The sequence below is a fragment of the Schistocerca gregaria genome, chromosome X (genome assembly GCF_023897955.1).
Source record: "Schistocerca gregaria isolate iqSchGreg1 chromosome X, iqSchGreg1.2, whole genome shotgun sequence".
Classification (NCBI taxonomy): Eukaryota; Metazoa; Arthropoda; class Insecta; order Orthoptera; family Acrididae; genus Schistocerca; species Schistocerca gregaria.
The window spans coordinates 779720476-779734436 of record NC_064931.1 but is presented as its reverse complement, the minus strand read 5'-3'; the positions used below and the strand labels follow the sequence as shown (position 1 = coordinate 779734436).

At 41.1% G+C, this 13961-nt stretch overlaps 1 protein-coding gene across 3 annotated transcripts in view; it reads right to left on the bottom strand.

Moving 5' to 3' along the window:
- The window catches only part of LOC126299453 (kinesin-like protein KIF3B), a 156512-nt gene that overhangs the window by 27428 nt on the left and 115123 nt on the right, over nt 1-13961 (bottom strand). For all 3 annotated transcript variants that reach the window (XM_049991368.1, XM_049991367.1, XM_049991369.1), the window contains 2 exons: nt 7249-7365; nt 3961-4158 (listed from right to left, as the gene is read on the bottom strand). In XM_049991368.1, the coding sequence (XP_049847325.1) occupies nt 3961-4158; nt 7249-7365 (315 nt within the window). The remainder of the gene's footprint in view (nt 1-3960; nt 4159-7248; nt 7366-13961) is intronic.

Genomic DNA, 13961 nt, shown 5'->3' with positions numbered 1-13961 from the left:
AGAAACAATTGTGATAGTCTCCTGCCCAACCATCACATCGATGTTACCGTGCGGGGGAGATTCAGTGGTGACAGCAGAGGTGGAAGTTCCCCAGTCCGCCTTGTTCAAAGCCCATTTGGGCAGGCGTCCATTTGCCTGATGCTGGGGCAATGACAGGAATATGGGGAAGTGGTTACTACCACACAGGTTGTTATGTGTTCTCCAGTTGATAGATGGGAGAAGTCCTGGGCTGCAAATTGATAAATCAATGGTCAAGTAACTACCATGAGCCACACTGAAACGTCTGGCAGCCCCAGTATTTAAGAGGTAGAGGTCGAATTGCGACAGTAAAGTTTTGACATCTCTGCCTTGGCCAGTAAGCTTGGTACCGCCCCACAAGGGGTTACGGGCATTAAAATCTCCCAGAAGTAGGAAAGGTTTAGGGACTTAATCAGTGTAGCTAATACATTCAGGGGCACTGGAGGAAGATATACATTGCAGACAGTTATTTCCTGCGTCGTCCTTATTCTAACAGCCACAGCTTCAAGAGGGGTTTGAAGGGGCACATGTTCACTACAGACCGAGTTTAGGACATAATCGCAAACTCCACCTTGTAATGGATCTGGGAGATGTGTTATTTTCTACCGGATTTGTCGATACCAAATCTAATGAGGGAGGTTTTAAATGTTTTCTTATATTTTTGTCAGAATATTTTTTTGTGAATTGTAATTTGCCTTATTTTATGATAATTTGCTTGTATGTTAGAGAGTGACAGCATATTGATTAATATTAGCAGATGTGACAAAGAATATCAAAGAGACTGATTACAAGTGGAAGCTTGTATGTTGTGTGAAATGTCTTTGACGCTGGAGTCGTCTTTGACCGTAGTCAGTCGGCAGTGAACTCTCAGTGTGTGTGATGGTGGAACAATGTGCAGTCGCTGTTTTAATAATTTGCAAGTGAACAGGAAAAATGAATTATGTTACTACTTTTTTATATAAACATCAAGAAGGAACCATATTCGAAGAAATGGTATTTGAAGCACCAAAAATGAGGCAAACGCATTGAACCAGGTCATTTCTGCAGCCGACGAAACAGCATTGTGGAATCATACTTTCACTAGACGACTGAAGCCAACACAGAAAAGTCAAATATCATCTTATAAACATTTCACGGAAAAGTGAGTACTGTCACGAAATATGCTAAATTCAAGTATATAAAAATAGTGAGCATATTTCAAGCTGACACTCAATTATAGTCACTACGGTTAGGGCAGTGGTCCGCATTGCTGGGAACCACGTTTCCTGGAGAGCAATGCAAATAGGAGACGTAAAGCTTAACAGTTGCTGTAGCTCAGACAGGCGGCGGAAAAAACCACCGCAATTCCACTGGAGGATGACCTCATTACACTGGGAAGGCATTGAACATTCAATGAGGCAGTTTACGCCTGTCTATATCCATTGTGTCTGAGTGTCTGGTGAGATCTAGGTCCTCAGTGGATGCCAAAATCTCCACCCCATCATCAGCCGCAGAGCTTGTAGGTAGCAGTGGTGTAGGTGCCACCGCAATTTCCTTCGTCTTAGGGGTTTTCTTTTTGGATTTCTCTCGCTGCTACTTGCGTTTCCTTGGCTGGGAGGACTTCACTGGCTCTGTCTCCAGGACTGAGGATGAGCGTGAAGCCCTATGACCATCTGCTTTTGGGCTCTTCAGCCACTGGCGGGTGTCTTATTTCCCACTAGAAGAAACCTGGGAAGGGAGAGACCCAAGGGACGCTTTCCTAGCGAGAGAAACCGAAGAAGACTTACACTTCTCTGGCTTAGAAGTGGGGACAGATGTCTCTGATGGTTGAGGGGGTGTTGCTCCTGAAGTAGGTGGTGCAGGAGCAACAGGGAGGGAAATGCCCCCCACCATCAAGGGGGCAGGTGCAGTCTTCCGGTTCTGAGAGGTGACCTGGGTTGGCAGAGCTGATGGTGCCAGAACTGTTGTAGCAGTGGTGTAAGATGACGTCATATGCACAGGATGCAGGTGTTCAAATTTTCTCTTAGCCTCAGTGTAGGTCAGTCGGTCCAGGGTCTAGTACTCCATGATTTTCCTTTCTTTCTGGAAAATCCTGCAGTCAGGCGGGCATGCAAATGGTGCTCTCCGCAGTTGACACAAATGGGAAGCGGGGCACATGGAGTATTGGTATGTGATGGCCGTCCGCAATCTCGGCATGTGACACTGGAAGTACAGTGGGAAGACATATGGCTGAAATTCCAGCACTTAAAGCACTGCATCGGGGGGGATATAGGGCTTAACATCACACCGGTAGACCATCACCTTGACCATCTCTGGCCATGTATCTCCCTCAAAGGCCAAGATGAAGGCACTGGTGGCAACCTGATTATCCTTCGGACTCCGGTGGACAAGCCAGATGAAATTTACACCTCGTCACTCTAAATTGGCGCACAGCTCATCGTCGACCTGCAGAAGGAGGTCTCTGTGAAATATGATACCCTGGACCATATTTAAGCTCTTATAGGGCATGATTGTTACAGAAACATGCCCCAGCTTGTCACAAGCGAGTAACTCCCATGACTGGGTGACTGACCCAGATCTCATTTTGGACAAGCCCTCGACCTCCTCAAACTTGTCCTCTAAATGCTCAACAAAAAAATGGTGGCTTCATCATCATGAAAGATTCCTCACCAGCTCTCAAACATACAAGGTACCAGGGCAAATAAGATATGCTGCCATCCTTAGCCTGATGTTCCTCCCATGGTGTGGCCAGGGAGGAGAACGATTTGGGGTCGTAATTCTGTGCGCTGCATTGAGCTTGTGATCGCTTAGAGACTGCTGGTGTTTCACCACCACCAAGAGATAATGGACTACACTTCATCGTGTGTCATCTGCCCTGATACCACCCACCCCGACCAGGGGCCCTCCCCATGGGTGCCACCCAGCCACAGCAATGGCCACCTGGCAGGATGGCCATTGCCGGGAGTCCCAATGACCCAGGGGGATGGGCATCTACCTCTTGGCATATGTGGGGAGTTAACGGCACAGCCATCAGCAGAGCGATCCCTGTGTGGTAAGGGGGCTACAACCAACAGGGTACATGGTGACCCCACCACAACAGACTGGCTACCATGCTGGATATCAGGTGCAAAGAAGTCCATGGTCATTGTCGATGCAGAAATCGACACTGCATAGTGTGTGGCGGAAAATGCAACTAGAAAGGTGTCCTTGCCCAAGAGATGGAGAATGGGCAGGACTGCAATGCGATGACGAGAAAGTGGGCTATAAAGATCTCAATGCACGATGGGCATGACGCACCTTATAAGGCGCCCCTCCCCAATTGGCTTGCTCTTCGGGAAAATTTTGAAGAATGGAGATCAAACCCTACAGGGGACGATCACATAAAAGCCGAAACGTGTGAAACTCCTTTTAGTCACATCGTACGACAGGCAGGAATACCTCGGGCCTATTCTAGCCCCTGGACCCGTAGGGTCGGGGGGGGGGGGGGGGGGGGGGGGGAGTTCTTATTTCATGAAGGTTCTACCTACAATTCATATAAAGGAAATACATTCATGATTTATTTCTACAATATTATTTTTACGTGCTTACCTATGGGAGAGGAGTACTCAAGGTTACCATCACATCTAACTGCAAGATTGACAGTTAGCAACTAGGCACACTAGATAACCTAGGCGTAGGCTCTACGCAGTGTTACGAATCCATTTAGATGAATACTTGACTGATTCCCCATTTCTGGTTCACAGTGTTTGAAAATTTCAAACAAGCAAATTTGTACATTAAACAATTGTCAGATTACTCAGTCTGATCTCTTCCCATGGTGAAGGATAAAATGGTTATATGACATCCAGAAATAGAAAAAAATGTTCAATTATCACAATAAATTAATATCCAAAAACTGATAGCACATAGGAAAATAAAAGAAGCATGTACGAAAGAAAAGTGAGGTTTCAGCCTTATACATACCTTGCGTTCAGCTATCTCCTGGTTGTGCATTTCTAATGCTTTCTGCTGTTCATTTGTGTGATCAATTATATTTTTTCCTCCACAAAGTAATCTGCTTTCCATTTCACGTATCTGTGATTCAAGATGTTTTGAACTGAGTTTTTTTGAAGACAGCAATACCTTCTTTTTCTCAAGAGTTTCAGCCAAATTGTCTGTATCCTAAATGCAATTTGGTCTCTGATTAACAATTACTTTGAAACAGGAAGTGGCTTTAGTAAATACATGAGCATGATTACAGTGTACAAATTAACATGCATATGCACTTACTGCCACGAAAATCTCAAAAATATTTTGTTATTTGATTTTGTGTTCATGATTTAGTTGAACTCAAAATTTTTACCAGACTATATATTGTTTCATAATCACAACTTCAGTAATCTAAGACAAATGTGTTGTCATTAAAGTTACACAAAATATAAAAAGATTATTAACTTTATTAAGTATCATCTTCCGCATATCTAAAACTTGGTGCAATCCTGTTGACCCCTTTACAACGAAGAAAAAATTTAATTTTTACTAAAAATTTTTATCCTTGAAACCCAACACACTACATTATACATATTATTGTTACACTAACAATGACCTGATATGGCTTAGATTGTTGAGAAATTGTTTTGTATCACACAGTATGGGTGGTGTTGGGTGAGTGAGGGGGACAGGGAGAGAAAGGGAGGAGAGGGAGACAGGAGGAGGGAGAGAGAGGGGGGAAGAGCCGAGGGAGGCAGGGGGGGGGGGGAAGGGGGAGTGGGACCTGAGGGGTGAGGTAGAGGTAAAACTAAATCTGATGATGTAAAGAACTGCATTTTTAATCATCAGCTGTATAAATAAATCTTTATTCTCTACCAGTTTCAGTCACCCAGACCATCGTCACTGGAAGAAAAGGCAAATACATTAGGTGGAGAAGCAATTAACTTTTCTCTTAGATGTTTTGAAAGTCCATAATGTTACAATGCTTGTACATACCCATATATTCTGTGTCATGACCTTAAATAGCAACAAACTGGCCTCACAATAATGCACGATCAATTGTAAAGGAACTATCATGAAGACTAGTCTGTTCCTGAAGAGGGGCAGCAGCCTTTTCAGTAGTTGCTGGGGCAACAGTCTAGATGATTGACTGATCTGGCCTTGTAACACTAACCAAAACGGCCTTGCTGTACTGGTACTGCGAACGGCTGAAAGAAAGGGGAAACTACAGCCGTCATTTTTCCCGAGGGCATGCAGCTTTACTGTATGGTTAAATGACGATGGCATCCTCTTGGGTAAAATATTCTGGAGGTAAAATAGTCCCCCATTCGGATCTCCAGGCGGGGACTACTCAGGACGACATTGTTATCAGGAGAAAGAAAACTGGCGTTCTACGTGTTGGATCGTGGAATGTCAGAGCCCTTAATCGGGCAGGTAGGTTAGAAAATTTAAAAAGAGACATGGATAGGTTAAAATTAGATATAGTGGGAATTAGCGAAATTCGGTGGCAGGAGGAACAAGACTTCTAGTCAGGTGAAAAAGAGGGGAATGCGGGTAAGCTACTACAAACAGCATAGTGAACGCATTATTGTGGCCAAGATAGATGCGAAGTCCACGCCTACCACAGTAGTACAAGTTTATATGCCAACTAGCTCCACAGATGACGAAGAGATTGATGAAATGTATGATGAGACAAAAAAAACAGATAGTGAAGGGAGATGAAAATTTAATAGTCATGGGTGATTGGAATTCGATAGTAGCAAAAGGAAGAGAAGGAAATGTAGTAGGTGAATATGGAATGGGGCTAAGGAATGAAAGAGGAGGCCGCCTGGTAGAATTTTGCACAGAGCATAACTTAATCATAGCTAACACTTGGTTCAAGTATCATAAAAGAAGGTTGTATAAATGGAAGAAGCCTGGAGATACTGAAAGGTTTCAGAGAGATTATATAATGGTAAGACAAAGATTTACAAACCAGGTTTTAAATTGTAAGACATTTCCAGGGCCAGATGTGGACTCTGACCACAATCTATTGGTTATGAACTGTAGATTAAAACTGAAGAAACTGCAAAAAGGTGGAATTTAAGGAGATGGGATCTGGATAAACTGACAGAACCAGAGGTTGTAGAGAGTTTTAGGGAGAGCAAAATGGAACAACTGACAGGAATGGGGGAAAGAAATACAGTAGAAGAAGAATGGGTAGCTCTGAGTGATGAAGTAGTGAAGGCAGCAGAGGATCACGTAGGTAAAATGACGAGGGCTAGTAGAAATCCTAGGGGAACAGAAGAAATATTGAATTTAATTGATGAAAGGAGGGAAAAAAAATTCAGTAAATGAAGCAGGCAAAAAGGAATACAAACGTCTCAAAAAAGAGATCAACAGGAAGCGCAAAATGGCTAAGCAGGGATGGCTAGAGGACAAATGTAAGGATGTAGAGGCGATATCACTAGGTGTAAGATAGATACTACCTACAGGAAAATTAAAGAGACCTTTGGAGAAAAGAGAACCACTTGCAAGAATATAAAGAGCACAGATAGAAACCCAGTTCTAAGCAAATAAGGCAAAGCGAAAAGATGGAAGGAGTATATAGAGGGTCTATACAAGGGCGATGTTCTTGAGGACAATATTATGGAAATGGAAGAGGATGTAGATGAAGATGAAATAGGAGATATGATACTGTGTGAAGAGTTTGACAGAGCACTGAAAGACCTAAGTCGAAATAAGGCCCCAGGAGTAGACAACATTCCATTAGAACTACTGATTGCCTTGGGAGTGCCAACCCTGACAAAACTATATCATCTGCTGAGCAAGATGTATGAGACAGGCGATATGCCCTCAAACTTCAAGAAAAATATATTAATTCCAATCCCAAAGAAAGCAGGTGTTGACAGGTGTGAAAATTATCGAACTATCAGTTTAATAAGCCACAGCTGCAAAATAATAACACGAATTCATCAAGGGATCATCAATTTAGCACTGGAGGGCAGTGTGGAGGGTAAAAATTGTAGAGGGAGACCAAGAGATGAATACACTAAACAGACTGAGAAGGGTGTAGGTTGCAGTAGGTACGGGGAGATGAAGAAGCTTGCTCAGGATAGAGTCGCATGGAGAGCTGCATCAAGCCAGTCTCGAGACTGAAGACCACAACAACAACAGTCTACAGCTCATGGTTAAAAATGCAGTTCTTTAAAAATCTAATGGCTGTAAGACTGTCACCTCACTAAAATATTAAAAACATAAAATCTGATGAAACTAGAATATTAGAATGAAGAAGTAACATACCTTGTTGTCCATTTGATCATCTGACATTTCATCACTAGACTCTGACAAGTCATCTTTGCCAGTATCTTCTGCTGAAACTAAAAGATCTCTCTGTCTGGCACGCTCTGCTAACTGCGCCTGGAAAGGGATAACAGATGTTGCAGATATACCAGTATACGGTAATATAGCATCACTTTTAATGGAAATGTGATTTCAACTGAAACTTTTATGTATATGTTGACATGCTGCATTCATTTGACAGTGATAGAAAAGAAACCAATATTACTTCAGTTTCTTTTTCCATGTGTTCCAATATTGTTAATTTTTTGTATTTATTAAATACATACATTCAAAATTTAATTTGTCCATACTTTTGTGAGGCCATATGCTGTCCAAGTGGAAAGGAAATCCCCTATGTACATCTCGCTAACAATTGTTTCTCCTCTGGAGAATTTCCGGACTGTCGCAACTGCAATGATGCTTCATTAGGATGCTTGAAGGCATTTATAAGCTCTTTATAGTCTTTATGAAGTCTTGCGACACATGTCTCCATTAGAGATTGCCCTATCAGACAGATTCTCATAATTCAACTGTGGGACTTCTTCCACCAGAACTTTGTATGAGAGACTAACTCTCAATTGTCTCAATAGAGCAGCAACATAATCACTAATTATTTCAGCTTGCATGTTAATGGGTTTGTATATCAGCAGCTGCTGATTCTTGTTTTTGAACTAGCATTGGATCAGATCTATAACACATTTCTCCAATGGGTCACGTTTCATTTATAGTTGTAATAGTAGTAGTAGTAGTAGTAACAGTAATAGTAGTAGTAGTAACTGCAGTTTTGCCAGATGGGTGGGGTTAGAAGGCACTAAACAAAGAGGCCATCGGTCTTTGCCAAGTGGCAAGTCTACTTGGAATGGTATTATACGAATTTACACAACTAAACATTGCATACTTAATTGATTTAATCACCAATCACACTTCATTCACATTATTTAGAACCATCTTCAATGTTTGTAACAAATGCTTATTGTCATTTTTTCTAACTTCAAATGCTACAGTAAACTAATCACTCTAAGAATACAAGGAACAATTACATGGTGGAGGCATTGTTGTCAATAAAGATTTACTGAACATCTACAGAAATGTCCAAAGACAACTTTTGTCCTACAATGTATGCTTAGTAATGCAGTGAAAGATGAATCTACGTCTACATCCATACTCCGCAAGCCACCTGACGGTGTGTGGCGGAGGGTACCCTGAGTACCTCTATCCGTTCTCCCTTCTATTCCAGACTCGTATTATTCGTGGAAAGAAGGATTGTCGGTATGCTTCTGTGTGGGCTCTAACCTCTCTGATTTTATCCTCATGGTCTCTTCGCCAGATATACGTAGGAGGGAGCAATATACTGCTTAACTCTTCTGTGAAGGTATGTTCTCGAAACTTTAACAAAAGCGCGTACCGAGCTACTGAGCATCTTTCCTGCAGAGTCTTCCACTGGAGTTTATCTATCATCTCCATAACGCTTTCGCGATTACAAAACGATCCTGTAACGAAGCGCACTGTTCTCCGTTGGATCTTCTCTATCTCTTCTATCAACCCTATCTGGTACGGATCCCACACTGCTGAGCAGTATTCAAGCAGTGGGCGAACAAGCGTACTGTAACCTACTTCCTTTGTTTTTGGATTGCATTTCCTTAGGATTCTTCCAATGAATCTCAGTCTGGCATCTGCTTTACTGATGATCAACTTTATATGGTCATTCCATTTTAAATCACTCCTAATGCCTACTCCCAGATCATTTATGGAATTAACTGCTTCAAGTTGCTGATCTGCTATATTGCACCTACATGATAAAGGATCTTTCTTTCTATGTATTCGCAGCACATTACACTTGTCTACACTGAGATTCAATTGCCACTCCCTGCACCATGCGTCAATTCGCTGCAGATCCTCCTGCATTTCAGTACAATTTTCCGTTGTTACAACCTCTAGATACACCACAGCATCATCTGCAAAAAGCCTCAGTGAACTTCCGATGACATCCACAAGGTCATTTATGTATATTGTGAACAGCAACGGTCCTATGACACTCCCCTGCGGCACACCTGAAATCACTCTTACTTCGGAAGACTTCTCTCCATTGAGAATGACATGCTGCATTCTGTTATCTAGGAACTCCTCAATCCAATCACACAATTGGTCTGATAGTACGTATGCTCTTACTTTGTTCATTAAACGACTGTGGGGAACTGTATCGAATGCCTTGCAGAAGTCAAGAAACACGGCATCTACCTGTGAACCCGTGTCTATGGCCCTTTGAGTCTCGTGGATGAATAGCGCGAGCTGGGTTTCACACGAGCGTCTTTTTCGAAACCCATGATGATTCCTACAGAGTAGATTTCTAGTCTCCAGAAAAGTTATTATACTCAAACATAATGTGTGCTCCAAAATTCTATAACTGATTGACGTTAGAGATATAGGTCTATAGTTCTGCACATCTGTTCGACATCCCTTATTGAAAACAGGGATGACCTGTACCCTTTTCCAATCTTTTCAAGCATTACGCTTTTCTGGAGACCTACGGTACACCTCTGCAAGAAGGGCAAGTTCCTTCGCTTTGACGTAAGGCCAAAATTTCTTTGGATTTTCTGCCAAGTCAGTACAGAAAACTTTACTTTTGAATTTGTTGAACGTCTCTTGCATAGCCCTCCACACACTACATTTCGCTTCGTGTAATTTTTGTTTGTCTGCAAGGCTTTAGTTATGTTTATGTTTGCTTTGAAGTATCCTTTGCTTCCGTAGCAGTTTTCTAACTCATTTGTTGTACCACACTGGCTCTTTTCCATCTCTTACGATCTTGCTTGGCACATACTCATCTAATGCATATTGTACGATGGTTTTCAACTTTGTCTACTGATCCTCAATACTATCTGCACTTGAGATAAAACTTGTGTGTTGAGCCATCAAGTACTCTGAAATCTGCTTTTTGTCACTTTTGCTAAACAGAAAAATCTTCCTACCTTTTTCAATATTTATATTTAAGGCTGCAATCACTGATGCTGTAACTGCCATATGATTGCTGATTCCCAGTTCTGCATTAACTTTTTCAAATAGTTCGGACTGTTTGTCACCAGAAGGTTTAATATGTTATAGCCATGAGTCGGTTCTCTGTTACCTGCTCAAGGTAGTTTTCAGATAATGCACTTAAAAAATTTTCAGTGGATTCTTTGTCTCTGCCACCCGTTATGAAGTTTGAGCCTCCCAGTCTATATCCGGCAAATTAAAATCACCACCCAGAACTATAACATGGTGGGGAAATCTACTCGAAATATTTTCCAAATTATTCTTCAGGTGCTCAGCCACAACAGCTGCTGAGCCTGGGGGCCTATAGATACATCCAATTACCATGTCTGAGCCTGCTTTAACCGTGACCTTCACCCAAATCATTTCACATTTCGGACCTCCGTCAATTTCCTTCGATACTATTGCACTTCTTATCGCTATAAACATGCCTCCCCCTTCACTGTCCAGCCTGTCTCTGCGGTATACATTCCAATCTGAGTTTAGGATTTCATTACTGTTTACATGTGGTTTCAGCCAACTTTCTGTCCCTAGTACTATATGGGCGTTGTGACCGTTTATTAATGAGAGCACTTCTGGGACTTTTCTATAGACGCTCCTGCAGTTTACTATTAGTACATTAATATTGTTATTCCCTGTTGCATTTTGCCTAATCCTACATTTCCGCATTTCAGGAGGTGCCTTGTCGGGCCTAGGGAGGGAATTCTTTAACCTAAAAAACCCCTGTGTGCACTCCACACGTACTCTGCTATCCTTGTAGCCGCTTCTGGCGTGTAGTGCACGCCTGACCTATGCAGGGGGACCCCACATTTCTCCACCCGATAGCGGAGGTCAAGAAATTTGCACCCCAGATCTTTGCAGAATTGTCTGAGCCTCCGGTTTAAGCTTTCCACTTGGCTCCAAACCAGAGGACCGCGATCGGTTCTGGGAACAACACTACAAATAGTTGGCTCAGATTCCACCCCGCGAGCGAGGCTTCTGCCTTTACCAACTTCGCCAACTACCTTTTTGATACAAAGAAATACCAAGCTTGTGTTTATTAACTCTGTTTCCACTTGATGCAAACATCTCAAGGATTTATCCTATTTCTCACATCCCAAGCTGAGTATTTCAGCTGTTTACAACCAGTCATATTTCTTTTCCTTTGGCATATGTGCTGTGGATCTCTTGGATTCCAGAATCACGCATGATATCTACATTATACTATCAGCAACGTTATATTCTCTTCGGACCACTCCATTGCTCATGTAACTCCTGTCAACAACAATAAAAGTACTGCTAGTGCCAAAGCAGAGCAGAGAGAACTTCTTTTGATGATTCGCTAGAAGACTGACAGTCATTGGAATACAAGCGAATGAAAACTTAAGACGACCGAATGCAGTTTGCTTGCACTCTCATACTATCCACAACAGGGAGAATTTTCATTTGCTGATGCTTGTTTGCTTGTGTTCACTCAGGTGCTAACCAGGCTCAAACCATACCAAAAATGTCTCATATCAACAGCTAAACTTTTGCAGAGTAATTCTTACAAAGGTGACTTGCAGAGCAAATAAAATCAAGGCAGTGTTTGAGGTCACATTACACACTTGTTCCATCAACTGGTACTTTTATTACACATAGATAATTTAACAGTTCCTGTAACACAGTTCTTATGATAATTTTTGAATACTATACATTTTACAAACGATAAAACAGCTCTATGATTATTTCCTATAGTTATCACAAAAATGGCAAGTGCCTATTGAAGCACAAAACCAAACATTTTCCTTACATCAGGCACACCAGACAAAAGAAAAATTAATGTATTCATGCATTTCACAAAAATTGTGCCCGCTCTTTGTTCTTCATACTGGGCTGCTTACCAGGCATACTAGATCAAATTTGCAAAACATGGCAATGCAAACTGATAATGTGCAAATGACTGAAGTTTAAGAATACTGTTCTGCTGATAGATCTGAAATGACAAAGACGTACTGGAAATTATATTGTCTGACAATTTCCTGAAAAATGCTTTCCACTGTCAAACACGTTCTTTACTGAGGGGTTGAATCACATTAGCAGTTCAGCATGGAATACACGTGATATCAGCAGCCTTTTCATTGTAGTACTCAAAAACAGAGGTATCATATGATAGAGAGAGAGAGAGAGAGAGAGAGAGAGAGAGAGAGAGAGAGAGAGAACAACTTCTAAGAATACATTTCCAATGAAATGTTGAAAGTTATTCTTTGTCATTTTTCCATATTTTGATATGGCAATTACAATTTTTTTATTTTATTTTTGGTCCTAACTTGCCTTCAAGTTCATGAAGACAGATATAAAGCTGTGGTAACAGTGAACCACTCATATTTATCACTGGCATTATTGTATACCTGTGTGTGTCAGTAGTCATCAACTGCACAATCAGCTCTGTCTTTATTTCTGCCTGAAATTATGAAGTGCAGTTCGTATGCAATTATTTCACGAAATCTGATGATCAACATTATACACAACAGTTGCAGGGATAACAGAAAGCTTTATCTTCATGTGAGCTATGAATTTCTCTATAGTACCACTCATTAACGGCAGCTCTACATGTTTACTTCAAGTAAACTCCGTAATTTTGTGACTTCAGCACTGTGAGATATTGTGAATCATCTTAACAAGATCAAAGAAGTCTGGAAATCAGCTATATTCCTCTCACTTGCAATTCGGAGGGTCCAGTCTACAGATCTTCATCGGTAACTGTGCAGTGTCTTTCACAAGCAGTTCTAAATATTTCAAACAGTTTTTCCTTCACACTTTTGCCGAGTTTCATGTTGGTGCATATTTTTTATTTCATGTAAATGTTTCTTCCATTGATACAGTTTGGACTCAGATTTTATGAAAAGAAACCAGGTTTTTCACAATGCTTGAATTTAAGCGTTTTTTCTCTCCTTAGCGTAATCAAAAATTTACAGCCTTTTCTTTATCACTGAATGCTATTACGGGATTCTCACTGGCACAACTATCACTTTCTGAACCACAATTCAGAGAATCATTACAGTTACTTCCTATTTTTTCTAAAGTTTTCAGAGTTTCTAAAGAAACATGGACACCATTCAAATGAATGTCCAAGAAATTAACTAGCAAATATAGCATATGTAGTTCTTCAGGAGAAGTAGGTAATTTCAATAGCACACTACATTTGTCATACTTCATCTTTGCAAGACTGAGGACATTACTTTGATTCCTCATTACTGTGAAGCCCTGGAACCTACACAAAGGCAGATACTACTAGCAGGTATATGTTAGGAAAAAACTATGAATATTAATCCAGTTTTATCTGTGTTGGTAACATTTAGTAACTGGTAATTATTACAGATATTAAATGAGATTTAGTTTCAAGTGAGTAGTAACTGTGAAAAATTGTCAGAGAAACTCTCAAACATATACTGAAAATCAATTTACAAAATACGATCGGAATGTGCTGTTGTCCAAGGATGTGCACCCACCTCACTGCACATGCGCTGTCTATTACAGCTTCTATAGGGAGTTTACATTTTTTACATTTCTTCAGTCACCTGGCGGGCTACGAATTAGGCAGTTTTTAACCATGGGGGAAAAAAAACTTGCAGTGCATCTTAGCAGCTAAATTTTTACAGTGTATTTTTTTGGTGTACTCTCCCAGT